General features: G+C 37.9%; 1 protein-coding gene across 2 annotated transcripts; it reads left to right on the top strand.

The window, feature by feature from the left end:
• Positions 1-4,152: 4,152 nt before the first annotated feature.
• On the top strand, positions 4,153-20,208 carry pecam1a (platelet and endothelial cell adhesion molecule 1a). Of its 2 annotated transcripts, XM_041777694.1 has the most exons (15): positions 4,154-4,317; positions 4,416-4,439; positions 7,295-7,588; positions 9,944-10,240; positions 10,318-10,578; positions 10,662-10,946; positions 13,148-13,447; positions 13,519-13,800; positions 15,997-16,129; positions 16,265-16,332; positions 16,434-16,487; positions 16,576-16,680; positions 16,768-16,824; positions 17,387-17,409; positions 19,903-20,208. In XM_041777694.1, exons 1-15 carry the CDS (start codon positions 4,263-4,265, stop codon positions 20,089-20,091), a joined length of 2,427 nt encoding a protein of 808 aa, XP_041633628.1. In that variant the 5' UTR covers positions 4,154-4,262; the 3' UTR covers positions 20,092-20,208. The 2 variants fall into 2 exon arrangements, 1 of the variants encoding a protein (XP_041633628.1); XR_005991366.1 differs by lacking the exons at positions 16,768-16,824; positions 17,387-17,409; positions 19,903-20,208 and having other exon boundaries at positions 4,153-4,317; positions 16,269-16,332; positions 16,576-16,663.
• Positions 20,209-21,533: the final 1,325 nt, after the last annotated feature.

The following is a 21,533-nucleotide window of genomic DNA, read 5'->3' as shown; positions in this document are numbered from 1 at the left end:
AAATTTGATTATGTTTCTGTCAGAGTGGGTATTAAAGGAATGTGTAAAAAAAAAAAAAAATCCCCCTTGTCTAAGATATGTTCACAAGCAAAGATGGGATATGAGGCCATTTGTTTGACCTTTGACCTCCAGATTAAAATCAGTTCATCCTTTAGTCAGAGTGGACATTTCTGCAAAGTTTGAGGAAAATCACTTATAGCATTCTTGAGATATAATAATCACAAGCAAGTGAAGAATATGAGGCCAAATGACCTCTGACCTTCAAATCAAATCTGTTCATCCTTCCACCGGCTGGACGCTGTGATGGAGTTCATCTAAAACACAAAATGCCTCCAGCCATGGTAATACAGAGGCATAACCTGCCACTGTTGCAGAGGTTCAGTAATATATCTCATGTCTATTGCTGCAGAGCAACTTTCCTGCAAGACTTATGACCATAATATAAAAGCGAGGAAAGTTTTGTCTAGTGGGGAGGCACAGACGGCGTCCATATCTGATAACCTGACCCACACCTCCCATCCCAAGCTATGGCAGCAAATCTGTCAGGCCACACCATGTTGGCTAAAAATCAAACCAACTGTCGCAGTGCAAACGTGCGTTCTAGCTCTGCTCAAGCTCTCCATCCTTGAGAACACAGTGAGAAAAGCCTACTGTGTTTGCTTTTTATATTTAAATGTTTACTAGAAAGCAGAGTTAAATTCTTGCCTCATTGTGAGAGCGGTGCTAATTAATACCTTAATCAACAGAGGAATTAACAGTCTGTGGAATAAAGTCTTAGCAAATGAGGCTTCATTATAGCTGTATCAGTGTGCAGAGTGGGGACTGCAACGCTTTAACTGATCTCCAAACTATTGTAGATCTGAGAACACTTCCTCATTCATGATCATGTCACAGAGGACATAGGGGCTTGGCCTAAGATGAAAACAAGGAAAACCTCTACGGTAGCATCAGACCTTTTTAAAGCTGCTGTGGGAAACATGTATCCTTAAATATGAAAATATTATACAAATGTTTTTTTTTTATTAATATTTTCCATTTACAGTTTTCTACAATAGCAGATTCATTTATGTCATTATCATAAGATTAAAAGGCATGTTCAGTCATGCTTTGGAGATCTTTTCCGCTGATCCAGAAAACCAACAATAGTCTTCATCACTGTTTCTACTTGCCAAATTTGTCTATATTTTAGCCATTTTTGGTACTCGTCAATTTTTGACCACTTTCAACCTATCTTTGTTATTTTTTCAACCCCTTTCATTACTTTTTGGTACTTGTCAATTTTTGCCACATTTTAACCACAGATAAACCATTTTTAATATCTTAGCCAATTTTGTGTTACTTTTTAACAGCTTTTCATCATTTTCTGCCCCCTTTATCAACCCTTTTGCCTTTCTTAGCCCATTTTGCCCGATTTTTACCCATTTTGCCACTTTTGCCCATTTCTGACACCTTTAAGCAATTTTTGCATTTTAACCGTTTTTCACCATTTCCCACCTTTGCCTTTCTTTACCCATTTTAGCTTATTTTTTACCTTATTTTCATCATTATTTAATTAATCCATGTTTGTTCTTTTTATCTTCTTTTCATCATGTTCTGCCGTTTGCTTGTTCTCTCTTGATTAGGAGATCTTTTCTGCTGATCCAGAAAACCAACAATAGTGTTTATTTATTATTTATTTCAACCATCTTCAACAAATTTGAGCCATTTTTGCTACTTGCCCATTTTCTAACCTCTTTCAATCTGTCTTTGTTACTTTTTAAACCCTTTTCCTTTCTTTTGCTGCCCATTTTTAACAGTTTTTACCACCATTATTTCATTTATGAATATTTTAGCTGATGTTTTGCCACTTTTTAACAGCTTTTCAACCCCTTTTTGACCCTTTTGCCTTTCTTAGCCCATTTAGCCAATTTTATTACATTTTTGACACCTTTTTCCCACTTTTGCCTCTTCGACCCATTGTATTTTACTCTTTTTTTTTGCCACGTTTGATCATCTTTTGCCACTTTGAACAACTTTTCACCATTTTCCACCCATTTTTGACCCTTCTGCCTTTCTTGGGCCATTTTGCCTCTTTTATTATATTTTTGCTACTTTTGCCCACTTTTGCCTCTGTAACCCATTGTTGCCATGTTTCACAAATTTTGTACCACTTCTGCCTATTTCTGACACCTTTAAACAATCTTTGTATTTTAACAGTTTTTCACCATGTCTCTGCCTTTGCCTTTCTTAACCTATTTTAGCTTCTTTTTACCTACTTTTCGTCATGTTCTGCCTTTGCTTGTTCTTTCTTGATTAGGAGATTTTCTCTGCTGATCCAGAATAAAAAAGCAATAGTGTGGTCACTGTGAAAGGCCAAACCATGATATGCCATGCTGCCTTTGCTCATACTAATTAGGGAAGTAAAGCCTATTTCTATATGTGCTTTTTCAGCTCTCTAAACACAAGATAATTAAGTCTAAATCTTAGGAAAACAACTAGAAAAAAAACTCATTATCACAGAAAAATGGGGTGAATAAATGATATGGATGCTTGCCTCCATTAATCATATTATATGTTAAATTGAATTATATAAATACTTAAAAAAAAAAAAAAACAGTTTTATTGAAACATACAACATACCTATGAGTTGCATCAATGATTGCAGAGTTATAAGCATTACTTGGTTTGTGTTGGAACAGTTTATCAGCATTGTGAGAGTTAAGATGCATGTTTTGGTCATGCAGTATGGCTCAAATAAAAGCATATCAAGGAGATAAAGCTGCAGAGCAGAGAGACTGTGTAGGTTTGCATGCACTTTTCTCCTCTTAGCCTCCAGCAGCTCTTAGTGGCCAGAGCGAAGAACTGCAAGCTGCTGCAAAGCTCCCTCCATCTATAGTATATACAGTACAGTGCATTAGGAAATTATTCACACCCCCTTCACTTTCTGAACATTTTCAGTGTTGCAGCCTGAGGCTACAGTCAAATAAAATCATTTTTATTCTCACTGATCTACTCTCAGTACCCCACCATGACAGGGGAAATCAGAATTAAAAAAATTTGCAAATTACTTTGAAATTTTAAAAAAGCAGAAATATCACATTGACACAAGTATTCATACCCTTTGCAAAACAATTGAAATTTAGCTCAGGTACCTTCCATTTCTCTTGATCTTTGCTGAGATGTTTCTTGATTGCAGTCCACCTGTGGTGAAATAAATGGACATAATTTGGAAAGGCACACCTCTCTATAAAAGGCCTCATGGCTGACAATGCATATCAGAGCAAAAACCTAAGCCATGAGGTCAAAGGAGTGACCAGAGTTAAGAGACAGGATTGTTGCAAGGCAGAGATTTGAGAAAAAAAGACCCCCCAAAAAATCTGCTGCACTGAAGCTTCCCATAAGCACAGTAGCCTCAAGTTTCCTCAATGGAAAAAGTTTGGCACAACCAGGACTCTAATGAAAGCTGGTTATGAGGCAAAACTGAGCAATATGAGGGGAAGGGTCTTTGAGCTCCAGAGAGATGGGACAAATTCCTGAAGGGTAAACAATACCTGCAACCCTCCGCCAATCTGAGCTTTAAGTCAGAGTGACTAGACAGAAGCCTCTCCTCAGTGCCAAACACATGAAAGCCAGCTTGAAGTTTGCAAAAAAGCACCTAAACAACTCTCAGACTGTGAGAAACGAGACTTTCTTGTCTGATGAAACAAAGTTGAACTGTTTGGCCTCATTTCTGAATGTTATGTCACAGCTCATCACCTGCCTAATAACATTCTGGCAGTGAAGCATGGTGGCAGTATCATGCTGTGGGGGTGCTTTTCAGCAGCAAGTGTAGAGATTTCCTCAACGAAAACCCATTATGCTGTGCTCAGGAACTTGGACTGGGCCAGAAATTCACCTTCCAACATTAAAATGATATATCTGGCAATTATAATATTTGGCAATTTTTATCTTGAATATTGTGAATGTGGCTTACTCAAAGTATTAAATGTACTGAAACGTCTTTAATGTAAATTAAGACTTGCTAAGATTTAATTTGAGTTGAGGTCTCTGACATTACTGTTCAGTTTTCACTCCTCCCAAAGCCGTCTATAAAAAGAGGAAGTAACAGCCATTTCCTGGTCTGCCAAGCAGCATAAGGAGTGTGTGTGATAAGACAAGGAGCCACACCACCAACACCAGAGTCCACCTCTCACTTCCTTTGTCCCTCCTCCATCTGACTGCCCGTCTGTCTCCTCGGCCCTTTGCATTTCTGTCTTCCAGCCGTGAACCAACCATCACTCAGGATGGACCCCAGACCCCCCAAACTGCTCCTACTTCTCACCAGCCTCCTGTATCTGTGTAAGGACCCACTGCACTGCTGCTTTAAGGATAGCAATGAGCATAATGTCCTGATTCTCACTTCTCTTCTCTCTGTTTTATCTATTTTTATCAAACAGGGCAATGTGCCAGGGGACAGTCATGTAAGTATCACTGCATTACACTCTAAATCTGACTTCTGTTTAATAATGGGTCTAGAGGTGTGTAGTTTCTCCACTGATGAGACAGTTTCAGGTTATTCAATCCTTGTTGTATTACACAAGAAATCTATTTTTATTTCACTGAGTTTATTTTAGAAGGAAAGGAGCATTGTATCATGCCCTCTTGGCCTCAAAAGTATTTTCTGGAGTTGATTCAAGTTATTTTTAGTCATCACAGGTGAAGCTGGGGAACCTAGAATGAGTATTTCAAACACTGATTTGAAGTTAAATGCTAATTTCTTTCTTTCTTCCTTTGTTGGTGTTTTTCAGTAGCTTTTAAGCGAGATTGCTTTGGTGTTTATTGTCTTAAAGGAATGATTAAACACTAAGGGAAACATCTTACCAGTGTTTTGTTAGGAAGAGTTCATTTCAACCCACTAAAAAGCCAGGTGTCACTAAGCTTAGCTTAGCTTAGCTTAGCTTAGCTTGGCTTATGGAGTTTAGCAATGAAGAAGTGAAAAGTTGGAGGGAGAGCAATAACTAGCATGCTCATATTTTTAAGGTAACAAAACTACCTTCAAAGTTCCTTGTTAGCTTAAATTCATGCTAATATGGGGTCTGGTAAGACTTGAAGTTAGCTTAGCTTGGCTAAGTATAGTTTAGCGATGAAGATGTGAAAAGTTGGACAGAGAGCGATAACTAGCTTGTTCACATTTTCAAGGTAACAAAACTATCCTCAAATTTCCTTGTCAGCTTAAATTCATGTTAATATGGAGTCTGATAAAACTTGATGTTAGCTTAGTTTGGGTTAACTAAACAGAACTAGAAGTGGTGTTCATATGAATATCCCCTCATTTATGTTGTTCATGTCATCATATGGCATTTATTTCTTTTTAAAAGCTTGGAGCTCTCAAGTGGTGACATGATAGCTGACATTTTCAGAAATGACTAAACCCATGAACATCAGTTTTTTAGCCATCATACAAGGCCAAAATCAGCTAGGGCAAGTGTTGTATCACTTAAAAATGTTTGTTACCAAGCTATTGTTTTCTGTAGAATGAGCCAACTTCCTCCTTTTATTATTTCATTTTTGGCACACTGCCGTTTTTAAGGTCCTGGCATTACAAAACATGGTCCAAAATTGTTGACCAGACACTGAAGTTTGACGGACTGGCATTGTGAAACAGGCTGAGCGCGTGGGGAATGTTTTGTTACTAATTCATCTGAACCCTTAGATTCCTTTCTGGGATGAAAATATATGCATTCTGGTGTGTTTGCAGGTACTATCAATCAATTAGGGTGCAAATAATGACATTTGGGCCCAAAGTATTTAAATTCTACAAATTTATGTTAAAAACATGCATAGTGACTGAAACTAATGCAACTGACTACCCGCTTTTCATCATTTTCAAATTCTGACCCTGTTTGCCTTTAAATCCATGTTTTACTTTTTAACTGCATTTCATTATTTTCTGGCCATTTTGACCCGTTTTAGCCCTCACTGGCCATTTTTGCCACCTTTACCAATTTGTGCTGCTTTTACAGCTTTTCACCACTTTCCAGCCCATTTTGACCATTTTGCCTTTCTTAGCTCATTCATTGCTATTTTTAACCACTTTTACCATTTCTGCCCACATTTCTACCATAGCACATTTTTGGTTCTTTTTAACCTGCTTGACATCATTTTGAATCCATTTTTACCCTTTTCCCACCTATTTAAATCAAAAATTGTTTTTGTTTTTTTTACCCGCTTTTCAACATTTTGTTTATTTTTAACCCTAGTTGCCTATAAGCCCATGTTGCTACTTTGCAGTTAATCATTTTCTGACCATTTTTATGTGTTTTTTTTTTCTTTTTTGGCCCATTTTTCCACTTTTTCCTAGTTTTTTTTTCTTTGAACTCACTTTTGACACTGTTTTACCCATTGTTGCCACTCTGTAACCACTTTTCACCACTTTTCTGTTATTTTTCCCCACTGTTAACCCATTTTTGCATAATTTTTACCTATTTTATCAGTAATTTATTATTTCGGTTCCTTCTGTTTTATTGTCTATAATTATTATTGTTTATGTGCTTATGGACTGCCTTGAGGAAGATTCTGCTCCTGATTAAGACGTTCCAAAACCCTTTTAAAAAATCATGTTAAATATTGTGTTAAAGAAAGAGAAGTCACTGCTTTCCTTTGTTGTGCAAAGGTAAGCACCTGCTAACTGTAGGATCATATTTAGCATGAATAAATACATCTATTCTGTCAAATGTATTTCTCATTACATATTTATTGAAGCCTATGTTTCCTTAAAGGTCAAACGTTTCTCATCAGTTAATATCAGATCCAAGTTTTCCATCCTTTTTACCAAGCAATAGAAGGCTGATGATAAAAAATTGACTTAAGGTGAACATTAATGGTTAAATAGAGTCATTCAAGGTTAAGGATGAACTTTCTCCATCTAAAAAGGCCACAGTTAGTCTTAGCCTCAGTCATTATTTCTCACTAAGCGCACAAAATTACAGCAGTACTTACAGAATGCAGACCACTTGATTATTTGGTGGCTGCTGTGGCAGGTTACAGTGTTGTTGTAACTGGGGAGAAAAACTGGGATAAATCAACACCACTCTCCCCTGAGGGCGGACAGGGTCAGACACTGTTTGTTAAAGGTTTTCCTTCCTTCAGCAGCTCCTGCGTACTAAGACTGGTGGCCAGGAAGCGCCTTCCTTTACCTTTATTGTGGAGGGAATAATGGACTCTGACTGCTGTATTATGTTACTGACTCAGTCCCTGATGTTGATTCAAGAGAAAAATGCAAACAAATCCTAATAATGTTGTTTCTTCTGCCTGTGTTTGATATTTGGACCCACAGCTTACACTATAGACACAGTTGTCCTTACAATCCTACCTGGGAGCACAGTTCAGAGCGGGACGCCGGTGACCTTACGATGCAAGGTCAGTGTCAGTCATGATGACATCCCGGACCTGGTTCACACTTTCCTGCTCACAAGAGACGGCGTTGACATCCACTCGAACACCACGACGGCGGACTCAGTTGAATATGAGCTAAACCCAGCCAGGGCGGCAGACTCTGGAAGCTATGAATGTCGAGTCACGGTCAAGGATAAACGCAAAGCTAGCTTCAGCCAAAAACTGGACGTTACAGGTAAAAAAGTGACTTCATCCAATAAATAGGTTTATAGCATGTACATGTTTATAGAAAGTTTTCACTGCCTCGGATGTTTTACCCATTTATTGATGTTATAAATCAATCATGACCAATATAATTTGGCTTTCTGACAAAAAACCCTCTTAAATGTCAAAGTGAAAACATATTTTCAGGTAAAATAAGTGACTGCATAAATATTCATCCCTTAAAGTGACTGACTTTATTCAACAGAGGTCCAGCCACAATTAGTGAAATGGGGATCACGTAAGCACAGTGAATGTGTCATAGATGATTGGAGTATCAAGACACCTTTCTCTGGAGGTTCCAGTCTCTGGTTAATCAGTATTACTGGCTACCATTACACCACAAAGACAAAAGAACACTCCAAAACACTTGGAGAAAATGTTATTGAAAAGTATAAGTCAGGTGACAAATACAAAAAAATTCCAAGGCACTGAAAATCCCCCAAAGTTCAGTTAAAGCCTTCAATCAGTTTTCCTGGCTACCATTACCCCAAAAAGACAAAAAACACCCCAAGCAACTCTGAGAAAAGCTATGAAAAGTTTATGTCAGGATAGGGATACAAGAAAATTGTAAGGTACTAAACAGCCCTCAGAGTTCAGTGAAATCCATCATCAAAGAATGGAAGGAATATAGCGCAAGTGTAAATCTGCCTAGCACAGGCCATCCTCCCGAACTGAGTGACCATGCAAGAAGGAGACTAATGAGAGAGGCCACCAAGACACCTATGACTACTCTGAAGCAGTTACAAGCTTCAGTAGCTGAGTGGTAGAGACTCAGATTAAATCTTCATTTAGTTAGCCAACAGGCATGTGGGAGACTGTGGTCAAGTTCTTTGGTATGATGAGACCAAAATGGCGCTTTTTGGCCATCAGACAAGATGCTGTGTTTAGATCACCACAAACACACCATCCCCACTGTGAAGCACTGTGGTGGCAGCATCATGCTGTGGGGTTGCTTCTAAGCAGCAGGCCTTGGAAGGCTTGTAAAGGTAGAGGGCAAAATGAATGCAGCAAAACAACAGGAAATCCTGGAGGATAATCTCATTCAGTCTGCAAGAGAACGTTAGCTTGGGAGAAGATTTATTTTCAAGCAAGATAATGACCTGAAGCTTACAGTGAAAGCTACACAGAAATAATGTTCTGGAGTGGCCAAGTCAAAACCCAGACCAGACTTGAAAAGGGCTGATCCATGTGCAAAATGAGAGAGCCTGAGCAGATGTGCAAGCCTGATCGAGACCTATCCACACAGACTTAGAGCTTTGATTGCAGCCAAAGGTGAATCTACTAAATACTGACTTGAAGAGGGTGAATATTTATGCAGTCACTTATTTTACCTCACTATTTTTAATTGGCATTACTTTGTAGAAATCTGTTTTCCCTTTGACATTACAAAGGTCTTACTGTAATTATTTTTGGCTAGATTATATTGACCATGATTGATTAATGAAATCAATAAAAGGGTTAAACATCTAAGGGGGTAAACTTTTAAACGCATTGCATTCAATATCCACTACTGGTGCTAGAAATATGAATAAACCTTCCCTTTTTTGGCACCACTTGGAGTAGCACTACACCCACTTTAGAACTATCAAAGTATTTTCAAAGTATTGCAATTGTCTTTATGGTTTATTTTAAGTTGGACATTACTGACATCTTGCTGTTTCTTTCAGTTCTATGCACCCTCTGTGTTTGCACACTGCCCTGCATTCTCATATCCTTTTATGGGCATATAAAGGTGTTAGGAGAAATCTGCACATGCTTCTAGCTAGCTTGTACATGGCACTCATCACTGGAAGAACACAGATATACAATTCAGCCCTTTAAGAAGGTGTCATGAATCCCATGTAGGTTTCTCTTGGAAACATTTTTAAGAAAAAACTGAAGAAAAATCATATGAATATATTGGTGAATAATGCCCAATGTTTGTAAGGAACTGCAACTTTTTAGTAACACATTACACACAGAAGGTCTTGGTTTATATATTTGCTCTTTTAGCTTGAAATGTGGCCCCTATAAACCTCCAGATTTTTTCTATAATTAACTTTCCTGTTGCAAATCAATTCAGATGGCATGAGGGGATTTGAAATTCCAGTGCCACATTACATCTGCATTTGAGCTTTCCTCCATAAATGTGAGACCATGATGAAAACTGGTTTACTTCCAAATTCAACATCAATTTGGCCATCAAACATCCAATCATGATCATACTACCCTAGCCCTAGTTTTGACCCAAAAGCTCAATTGCTTACTAAGAACTGTAAGGACGTAACGTTAAGTATGAAAAGTAATGTTTTCCCTTTTCTGTCCTGTCGGCTTTTCCTCTTCTCAGGCCTGCAAACTCCCATCCTTTACATAAACAAGATGAGACCCTTTGAGAGCGAGGAGTTCACTGCTAGCTGCAGTGCTCCAGAGGAGAAAGGATCCCTCATTTTCCGGTTCTACCAGAGATCGCAGAGCGGAGAGTCCCAGAAGATCAGACAACTGGCGCCAACTGGAAACTCTTCAGAAACCACGCTCGTCCTGAGGGTGGTTGGAGATCGCTTTTTGTACTGCGACTATGAAATAAATTTGGTTTCTGGGAACAGACGCTCCAACCAAAGCAATGACATTCAAGTTATTGTTAGAGGTAATAAGATCAAGAGCGGCAGCGTCACCAAGTAGAGACGACTTTGCTTACAGACTGTCTTGGCTTGTGTCTTGCAGGACTCTACATTTCCCCAATTATGAACATGCTGCCTTCCTCGAATGTCTATGAGGGTGATGTAATTGAAGTCACCTGTAGAGTCGTAAGTGAACTCCAGAACATTGAAGTTTTCCTGGTAAAGGACCGGAGGATCTTGAAGCAAGCCCGCATGAGCCTCAGCTATCGCTTCAGAGCACAGGAAGGTGACTCTGGAGAGCTGGTGTGCAAGGCCGAGTGGGGCAGTGTGCAGAAAGAAACTTACCGGTCCATCACTGTCAAAGGCAAGAACCGCAAATCCTCTCTATGAAATATCTTTTCTGACAGGAAGCACATTTTAATCTTTTTTTTCTGTCTCATTTTGCAGAGATCTTTTCAAAGCCAACCCTGACTCTAAAGCAGGCAGAGCTGTTCGAAGGAGACCGCTTCAAACTGACGTGCTCCATCTCCATTTACCATCCTGATAAGCTCAACAACAGAAGCTTGGTGTTCAACGTCTACAAAGACAATGTCAAGCTCACAAGTGAAGAGACGTACATTTCAGTGGCACACCCTCAAAAAAACGGAAACTACAGCTGTAAAGTGCATGCATCTTCTTATTCGGGGGGCAATTTTATTAAAGAAAGTCAATCGATTGTTGTCAAAGCAAAAAGTAAGTAAAGTCTGTTGATATATTTCAAGCTCTTGATTTCATGACCATGAAACTGATTCTTTTTTACCCTTTAAATAAGACGTGTCTTTATGAAATTATTGCCAACTTCAGGCCTCCCATGACGAAACAGTGTCATTGTTTTTGTAATAATTTATTGATACTGATAGAATAGAGGCACTTTATGTGCCAGAAATCATTCAGTTTGGATATTAATGGCCATCAATTTTTTATTCTCTAAATCCCTGTTGTTTATTTTTGCACAAGGCGTACTTAAGATCAAGCCAAAATCTTGAGGCACACCATATTTAGATCCATGCCACATAGCCGCTTTAATGCATGGGATAGTATCTTTAGTTGATGTACGGCTGTTGCTGTACTAAGTCCCAGGACACACCTTCACTTTCATCAAGGCACTTCATTTGGAAACCGCTGCCCTATGTCATTGGACATTGCATAAACAGTATTGATCATTTGTGCTAAAAATTGTATTATTTATCCTCAGTTTATATTTCAGAAGTCTTAAATTTCATTTTTAAAACTGTGAGGGAACCCTGGAGACAGAATCGCTAAAAACAAACCCTTTATTTAACAAGGTTTGTTTGACTTGAGAGGAGGGATCATTTGAAGACACCAAATTTTGAAATTACATCCAAGGTTCCCCAGCAGTAGCATTGGTGCTAGCATACTGGCTGATAGTTATTCCCTCTGGAGCTCAAAAGTCAAACTTTTATTGGGTCCTGCTGTAGAAATTACATATTTCAGCCATTTTGACCCATTAATTCCACCCATTCCTGCCACTTTCATTTACCGTTTTACATTAATTTGGTGCACTTTTTACCCATTTTTGTTACATTTGAATCCCTTTTCATCACACTCTCCATTTTTGCCATTTTAAACACAATTTTCCACCTTTTACCCATTTTTGCAACTATCGATGTTCTATCACCACTTTGTTTGCCCAATATTGCCTGTTTTAACTGAGTAACACTATTAAATACACAAATTTTAGTCACTGTTAATCCATTATTGCCGTTTGTTACTCCTTTTCACCACTTTTTCTGTCTGTTATTTCCACTTTTAACCCCACTTTGAACCCCTTTTGCCACTTTGCGATGTTTTGCATCTGTTAACCTATCTTTGCCACTTTCTTTCAATTTCTTGCCTTTGTTTTCCCAGTTTTGCTTTTTTTAACACGTTTTTGCCCCTTTCCACCTATTTTTTTGCGTGTGTTAACCTATTTTTGCCACATTTCACCTATTTTTGCCTCTGTTTACCATTTTTTGACACTTTTAACCCTTTTTTGCCACTCTTAACCCATTTTTTGCAACTTTATAACCCTTTCCACTAATGTTTTGCCTCTACCAACCCTTTTCGTCACTTTAAACCCAGTTTTGCCTCTTAAACACATTTTTGGCACCTAATGATAATATTTTTCACCACCTTTTCTGCCCCTTTTACCCTTTCTTAAACCTTTTCTACCACTTTATCTGTCCATTCTTGATCCTGCTAACCTTTTTTTGCCTCTTGCTGCCTCTTGTTGACCACTTTTTATGCCCATTTTTGACAGTTTTCACTGCATTTCACTGTTTGATACACCAATTTTTGCATTTTTAAATTCTATTTTGCCACTTTGTCTGGCTATTGATGTCAGTATTAACCAATTTTTGCCACATTTCAACAATGTTGACTCCTTTTTGCCACTTTTAACATATTTTAATTTTGTTTTAAGAAACTGGGTTTACATTTCGAAGTAGGCAATGCTCTTTGACTCAAATAAATAAAATTATATATTTTGTTTCGATAAGAGTTGTTATTATTCAGGTCAAAAATAAAACTTGGTTATCACAACTTAACTTTACAATGGACCATGATTTTCCCGACCTCCATTGGACCCCATTTGGTTGGGCCCCAAAAAGCTCTCCCCTTTATCCTCTCCTATGGGCGGCCTTGCTTACACCTGCTCCATCCTGCATGCCTGAATAGTGAAAGTCCTTTTGTGTCTGTTTCAGATATTAGTTCAAGTTAAGTACAAATGAATATTTAGGTATAAAATTGTACTTAATATAATTATCAAAGTCATTGTACAAAGAAAAGGTTGACAGCAGCAGCCGACTGTGTGGAGTCAACAACAGAGCTATTTCTCTAATCTGTCTTGTTCGTTCTTGCGGCACAGCCTCACTGTTTAACAATCTCATCCTCAGTTCCTGTTTCTAAGCCTACGCTGCGTGTGGTCGGGGATACGCTGGTGCTTGGCAGGCCCTTCCAGCTGCTATGCCACAGTGACAATGGCACGCTGCCTTTTGTCTACACCCTGAACGTCCCAAACAGGCAACCTCAGCGCAGGGTGGTGAGCAAACCAGAGGAACGAGCCATCTTTAACTGCTCAGGCATCAACAAGGAGTCAGAATTAAACAACATCAATTGCCATGTTAAAAATGGTCAACAACGACCTGTTGTGTATGGCTTAGGACAACAGCTGCCTCGAACGACCAACATCATAGGTGTGTTGAATCAAAACAGCTTTAAACCAGCTGATGTAAACGTGCTCTAACATACTTTTTACCTTCTACAGTGCCAGTGTCAGAGCCTGTGCTGACTATGCTTCCCAGTGCTGGAGATATCTCTGAGGGGCAGGACCTGACAATATTCTGTTCTGTACAAAAAGGAACTCCACCTTTTACCTACTCGTGGTACCACACTCAAAAAGAGGACGCTGTCTTTTCCGTGAACTCCATGAAACTAGAGGGATCCTTCAGGATCAACAGCATCAAAGGCGAGGACAGAGGAGGATACTACTGTGAGAGCACCAACCCTGCTAACATAACCAAACAGAGTCAGACTGTCATGATTGGAGGTGGGTCTGATTTCCAGTCTTTCTAGACAGGTTGAGACATTTTACAAAGTTTAAATGTATGAAATCATTGAAAAAGAGGCTCTTTAAATGCAACACTGTAGGTAGGAAAACATATAGATGCAGGGAACATGAAAACCCCTTATACTTTTACGGATTTTTGATTAACCAATAACTGAAAGACTATCAAACTGGGCAAATATTTAAAATCAAACAACTTATGATAATTATCAGTTTAATTAACAGCTATTTTTGACACTAATTCCTATATATATATATTCTGAGCTAGCCTGATCAAAAAGGAATACTTTCTTTGCTAACAGTCTAACTAGCTTCCCAATGGCAACTTTTAAAAGCTGCTAGCCTGGTATAGACTATAAACTGTTATGTGCAAGCTAACAGTAATTAGCTATTAAGTAGCCAGTCAGCCAACATGTCTATGACTAATACCTTATAAATTATTGGTTGACCTAGATAACTGCGAGCAAGCTAAAAATACCGTTAGCTAATGAACAATAGCTTACTAAAATGGTATTAGTTGCTTACAGTAACTTAAATTAACTAACAGTAATGTTTATGAGGTACTAGAAAGCTTTTATTTGTTAGCTAACTGTACTTTCAGCTTGTTTACAGTGACATAAGTCAATGAACATTAATGGTAAAAGGAAATGGTAGCTCTTGTTTGATGGTTAACTGTATTTTTAGCTTGCTCACATTAACTTAAGCCAGACAACATGTTTACGGGGTATCAGTAAGTTATTGTTTGTTAGCTAACAGTATTTCTAGCTTGCTCACAGTTACTTAAGTGAACCAACAGTAATGTCAAAAGACATAATAAAGCTGTTATTTGCTAGTAAGTCGACCAAGAGTAACGGTAATGAACTATTGATAAGATATAGTTTGCTAGCTTAACTTAATTCTAGGTATTATTATTCACGTTTACAAAAATGATGTGCTGTTGTTTGCCAGCTAACAGTAATTTTAACTAGTGAGGTTTCTACAAAGTAATGTCATCTAGACCAGTGGTTCTCAGCTGGTGGGTTGGGACCCAAAAGTGGGCTCTTTCCAGTGGGTCGTGAATTGGTGTCAGGAAAAAGATGTGGTAAACAGTCTTTGACAGTACCTCCTTACATTTTTTATGAGGTTTACCAGTGATAAGAACATTAAGTATTTTCTCAAAGTTTCAACTTACTTTTATTCTTCCCCTATGATAAAATAGTTTTCCCAAAGACAGTGAGGACATTCCTTGAGAAATACCAAATTTCCATGCTGTCTGAAGAAAATCAAGTCAAATAAAATGTGCACTTGTGATGATGCACATTTCAGACACATTTGTTTTGTCCATTCTCCTCTGTTTGGCATCCAAACTGCAACATTTTCTTATCAAAAACATTTAGTAATGACTGAATAATTTCAGAAATCTGGATTGCAATTTGTTAACAAGGAGCCGGTGGTGGGCCCTGACTCTAGATCAGTTGAGAACCACTGATCTAGACTAAATATCTAATGTATAATAAATGACTGCATAAATATTCACCCCCACTAAAGTGACTCAGTGGTCACGAAGAAGAAAGTTCTTTGGTCTGATGAGACCAAAATAGAGCTTTTTGGCCATGAGACCAGACGCTATGTTTGGCTGCTGCACATCACCACAAAAACATCACCTCCACTCTGAAGCATGGTGGTTGCAGCATCATGCTATGGGGATGCTTCTCAGCAGCCAGCCCTGGAAGGCTTATAAAGGTAGAGGGTAAAAGGAATGCAGCAAAATAAGGGAATATCCTGGAAGACATTCTTATTCTGTCTGCAAGAGAAGCTTGAGAGATTTATCTTCCAGCAGCTACGCAAAAATGGTTGAAACATTTTCAAAAAATGTTTTCCTGTGAAAACTCTCCTGTGAAACAGGCTTATGTGTACACTTATTACCTATGACTCAGCATTTATGAAATCATCTTTATAATAATAGAGCTTTATGGAATTATAGGAACCCTGAGGCACTAGTGTGAAGTATTCAGTGGAATTATAAATACTCAGTTTAAAGTAGATGCTGCAGTCTGCATTTAATCACAATTTGGCATCCACCTGTGGGGAGTGTAGGTGTAGATTAATGTTCTAAGTCCTGTGAGGAAATTTTGACAGCTGTGTTTTCTAATTAAGTATAATATTTATGCAAACCCATACTTTTATTTTTATCCACAGTAAAGATGGCAGGATGGAAGAAAGGTCTTATCGCAGTCTTCTGCCTCCTGGTCCTATTCGCCTTGCTCCTGATTTTCGTCTTTAGGAAACGTCTCCTTCAGTTTAAGAGGAAGAGAACTGCTGAGCTGTCAGTGTGAGTTCAACATCTCCATATCTTATCAAAAATATGTGTTTGAAAGGTGAAGTAATGAGAGAAGTGAGCATGGTGACACCCATAAGGCTTCCTGTTTTAAGAAGCTGATTGTGTTTTGTATCCACATCGTCTTAGGAAGTCAGTCGGCACCAAAGTGGAGCGACTGAGCCTCACCCAGGCTGAGGTCAATGAGGCTGCCAATGGTAAAGTCTTGCTAAATAAACTTAAGTAAACTTGTTTTGGCATATTCCTTTGAAATCTGCTTGTTCTCTAATCATTGTTCTGCTTTTGACTCACTGTTTAGTCACTCCAGGCATCATGGGAAAGAGCATTTGGAGCGAACATGTATCAGGATCTGGTGAGTTGAGCGCAAGAGACTGTTTCTGACCTTTTCCATAGCTCTGTTGTGGTTCTGCCTTTTTTCTTATGTTAAAAAATCCCTCCAGAATCTGATGACCAGAACAGTGTAACATCTCCAGAGAAGCAGGAGCCTCGGTATACTGAGGTGCCGACCGGACAGGAGGAGCCCAGCAAAGTTGAAACTGTTTTGGGTAAGTAAAGTATTCTGTTTCAGAAAACTCTCAAGTAAACAGGATGGTTGATTTATGTCCTAAATGCTTTTGTATCTCTCATGACAGCACCGGTGGAAAAAATCTCAAATAAGATGAGCAGCGAAGTCCGCAACTCCATACAAGGTACGACTGATATCCTGCTCTTTCATTCAGATTCCATTTAAGTTACACAGTGAGAGAAATTAGGCCACTCACTCTGTGTTTGAAAAAAAAAAAAGAGCGCCAGGAAGCAGGATCAGCTCCAACTGTAAACATCTGCATTGTTAGCTAAAGAATGTCCCATTAAAACAGAAGGCTCAGCCGCCAGGTGTCCACTTCCTGCTTTCGTCAGCGAGAACTTCCTGCTCGAACAATCAGAGCCAAACAGTTTGTACATCCGTTTAGACTCAGAGAGAAACGCTCCATTGTTTGATATTCACAGGGGAAACTTTGCCCATTGTTCACTCATTTAGTTCTAATAGTTCCCAACAGTTTAAATGTCAGCTTTATTAACACCAGCAATGATGCAGCAGAAGTGATAGAAAACTTGATCTCAGACTTCTTTATTGTGGACGTATTAGCACGAATGTCTATGCTGTGATTAGCTCACAGTTTCCTGGGATGTGGGAGATGACTGTACAAGCTGTCCTTTAATCCTCTCACTCCTTTTGTTTCCTGATCACGTCCTCTGCTTTTGTTGTTGCAGGTGTTCCAGAGCAGGCTGATGGTGTAAGCAGAGCAAATACATCATGTATACAGTATGCACTGACCACAAACAACTGAACTCACTGTAGGGGTTTATTCTTTATTGAAGGAGAAACAATGCAATTAACGAAAACCCTGTGGAGAAGAGCTTTCATTTTTTATTTTCAAGGTAACCAAGTATGGGGTCACTTTTGTCGCAAAACTCAAGAGCATATTTTAACGTTCTGAGAGCATGACTTATTGATACTGGGCTCAGATCTTTCTGCAAACTTTCTCTTAAAACCTGCACAAAATTGCTTTATTGTGCTTAGATGTTCCCTGTTTGACTCAAATTTGTGCTTTCTCTAAAATCTTTACTTCCTCAGAGTTCCGTGCTCATATTTCCGAAAGTATTTCTGCTCCTGTATATTTAAGATGAACCAACCAATAGGAAGCAGGTACAGGATTAAAAAAATTATGCTTTAAGGAAAAGCTTGAAACAATTTTAAGCCCAAAATCAAAGTCATACTCTCAAAACATTAAAATACAGTTTAAGTTTTGTAACAGTAATGACTCCATAACCAGGTAACTGAAAGTATTAATAGATTAGAATAGAATAGAATAGAATAGAATAGAAGTTTATTGCCATTTGCACAGGTACAGGACAGTACAGGTACATTGGAATTTTTGTGCGTTGTTTCCTGAGTCATCTCTACAAAAGACTATAGAGTATGAAAATATAAAAATTTAATAAAATAAATAAAATATAACAATATAAAAAATAAGACTTGTGATATAAATAAGGCTGTATTACCAAAAAATACACAAGGAATGTACACAGTACACAAAAACACCATTTTAAATATGAAAAATAAAAGAGTAAATAATTGAAATAAAATAAGATGAAACAGAATTTTTTAAAAAATAAAGAGAGGTAAGATAGATGATACATAAATAACATGGCTGTAAAAGTTTTCAAGAGTTCTACATCTTCCATTGAACCTGAGATTTCTTGAGTTAGTTTTATACATAGAGAAATAATTTACGCAAGTTATTGCACACTTTAATAATTGCATGTATTCACAGTATTACTTAATGCACATTTATTACTGGTTTATAACCAGGTAACTGAAAGTATTAGTATCACTAACTACCTGTTAGTGAGCATGCAATGATTTGTAAATTTCTTAAACCTGTATTTTTTCACAATAGAACATAAATAACATACATGTTGAAACGGAGACATTTTAACATTTCATGAAAATATTAGCTCACTTTGAGTTTGATGGCAGCAACACATCTCAAAAAAGTAGGGCGGGGCAACAAAAGTCTGGAAAAGTAAGTGATACTGGTGAAAAACAGCAGGAGGAGCATTTTCCAACTAATAATGCAAACCGGGTATAAAAGGTGTGTTTGAGAAAGGCAGAGTCTCTCAGTAGTAAAGATGGCCAGAGGTACAGCAATCTTCAAACAACTACATCTAAAATTGTTGAACTGTTTCGGGACAAATATCCCACCATCTACGAAACACAATATCATCAAAAGTTTCAGAGAATCTTCAAAAATCTCAGTGCAAGCGTCAAGGCTGAAAGGTTGAAATAGATGCTTGTGATCTTTGCACCTTTAGGCAGCACTGCATTAAAAAACAGGCGTGATTCTGCCCTGGAAATTATTGCATGGGCTCAGAGACAATTCCAGAAATCATCCACAAATGCTAATTAAAGCTGTATCATGCAAAGAACATGATCCAAAAAAACACCAAAGCTCATTTAAAATGGATTGAGGGAAAATGGAAAACTGTTCTGTGGTCAGATAAATCAGAATTTGAAATACTTTTTTGAAACAGTGAAAGGCTTTGAAAATTTCAGCAAGAAAGTGCTGAACAACATAGCAAATCCATCACAACAGCATGGCTTCACGGAAAAAGGGTCCAGGTGCTGGACTGGCCTGTCTGCTGTCCAGACCTTTCACCAGTAAAAAACATTTGGCACAGCTAGAATCCTATATCAGACAAGAATGGGACAACATTCCTCTCCCAAATCCCCAGCAACAGGTCTATTTATGTACTGTCAATAAAAGAAGAGGGGATGCTGCACAAAGTTCAACATGGCCCTGCCATCAAATTCACAATGAGCTCATACTTTTTATGAAAGTGTCTCAGCTTCAACATCTGATGTGTAGTTCATGTTCTATTGTGATTACAAGATGGGTTTTTGAGAATTGTGAACTATTGCATTCTGTTCCCCAACTTTTTTGGGATTGCAGCTGTATAAAGCTCATCCATTTTGATCCTTTTAAACCCAAAGGTCATTCATAAGTTTGAATAAGTAGGGTTGTGGCTTCACTCCTCAACTCCACTTCACTTATTGAATTAAAGTTAGATTTAGATCGCACTTCCAATATGGCAACCATGTTTATTTCAGAAACCAGCAGGTGACATCACTAAGACTATGCTCATGCTTTTTGCTCACAAATTCATAACATTATTGCTTTCTATATCCAGGCCTCATATTAAAGAGTTTGTTTCTTTTATTTCAGCAAGGGTCAGTGGAGTACGCACAGCTGAATCGTGAAGCCGATCACCACTGCAACCAAAGTAACCATGTTGAGCACAACGCCCAGGAGGACCCCACGGACGAGACTGACCACGGTGTGACTGACAACAGCAATGACAACAACACAGCCGAACAGGAGGAATTGATAAACGACCCAACACCAGACTCTTAATCCACCAAAGAGAATATTTATTGCAGCTGGAGTTAAGGCAATCATGTACTTTAGTATTTTTGTAACACTTCCCCTCTGTAAAGTCACTTTAAAGCACAAATAAAATGTTTTTGTGAGGCTAAGCGTTTCTCCATCCTTCACTCAGACACAGACAGAGACAGGAAGTGTGCTGTGACCAAAGGAAAATACATCTGAGTGTGTATCCTTCCACAGGATCTGAGGAGGATGAGAGGTCTTTGAAGTGAGCAGAGTGGTGTCGAGGTTTAGATTTCACCAGTCAGCTCTCTCTGCTCTGCTCTTTTCTGCTCTGTTTCAGCCACTAGAGGGCAGACTTTAGGCAGCGCTGCATGGACATTTAGTGACACCTGGCTGTGAGCTGCTCCTCTGTGCTGTCAAAGCATATCTGTTTCACTTTCCATGATCTAACTTTTAATTCAGTGATGTAACATTCAAGGTCTTCATGCAGCGGATGTGTCCAGGAGGTAAAGCTCTTGATAACTAAGATTATAGCAAGAGATAAGGCCTGGTCTTTTCATTTTAATATCAGCTTTAAGGGGGACTTTTATTCAAGGAATCTCTTCACAGCCTTGAATATGATCATATTTTTATGCATATCAATTTTTAGATTCAAAGATTTTGATCAACATTTTTGCTCAGGGTGATGGTTACTAGAAGTGGACGCCAAAAATAAATGGCAATAAAAAAAATACATTCTTTTGTTTGTTTGTTTGCAATAAGTTTTCAACTTTGTTTTTTTTTTTATTTATTTTGATTTAATGTAATTCTTTCAATGCCAGTTTAAATGCAAAATACAACACTTATTTCTACTATATTAAAAAAAGTCATTTTTTCATTTGCTTTATATAAATCAGTGCTATATATATTTTTTTTTTTCAATAATTTTTCAATCAAGATCAGGTTTGATCATAAATATCAAATATTCATCAATTTTTATGAATTCAACCCAATCAATGCCAGTTAAGAGCAAAACAACCCTGATGTATTTAATGTTAAAAACATAAAAATGTGAATATTTCTGATACACTACATGCAAACTGGCACAGTCTTAAATATATTACAGTGAGAAACAACTTAAATATTATGCATTATGTCATTGTCATATTTTAAAGTTTTTGAAAAATTTTAATACTAAGGGTGCGTGACAAAAAATGGACATCATACATAAATAGCAATTAAGAAAAACTGTACATTAAAAAATGTACTATTTTGTAATGATATTTCAGTCAAGATCAGACCTGATCCTAAATAGCAAATAATGACTAAACTGAGGAAATTTAACTCTTTTATTGCCAGTTTAAATGCAAGAAAACCTAATTTAAGGATGTGAAACACACACACAAAAACAGAAAGATTTTCCACAGAAACAGTGAGACAACGAAAGATGCAAATTGGGTTTCCTTGAAGGGGATTATTATAGTCCT

Source organism: Cheilinus undulatus, linkage group 21, assembly GCF_018320785.1.
Source record: "Cheilinus undulatus linkage group 21, ASM1832078v1, whole genome shotgun sequence".
Classification (NCBI taxonomy): Eukaryota; Metazoa; Chordata; class Actinopteri; order Labriformes; family Labridae; genus Cheilinus; species Cheilinus undulatus.
The sequence above is the reverse complement of the archived record's forward strand: the minus strand, read 5'-3'. Positions and strand labels throughout refer to the sequence as shown.

Excerpts from the sequence above, each read along its gene's own strand:
- pecam1a (XM_041777694.1), top strand. The coding sequence starts at position 4,263 with ATGGACCCCAGACCCCCCAAACTGCTCCTACTTCTCACCAGCCTCCTG. Across the intron at positions 13,801-15,996 it reads TCAGACTGTCATGATTGGAG|TAAAGATGGCAGGATGGAAG; the intron begins GTGGGTCTGATT and ends TTTTATCCACAG. Across the intron at positions 16,488-16,575 it reads CGAACATGTATCAGGATCTG|AATCTGATGACCAGAACAGT; the intron begins GTGAGTTGAGCG and ends AAATCCCTCCAG.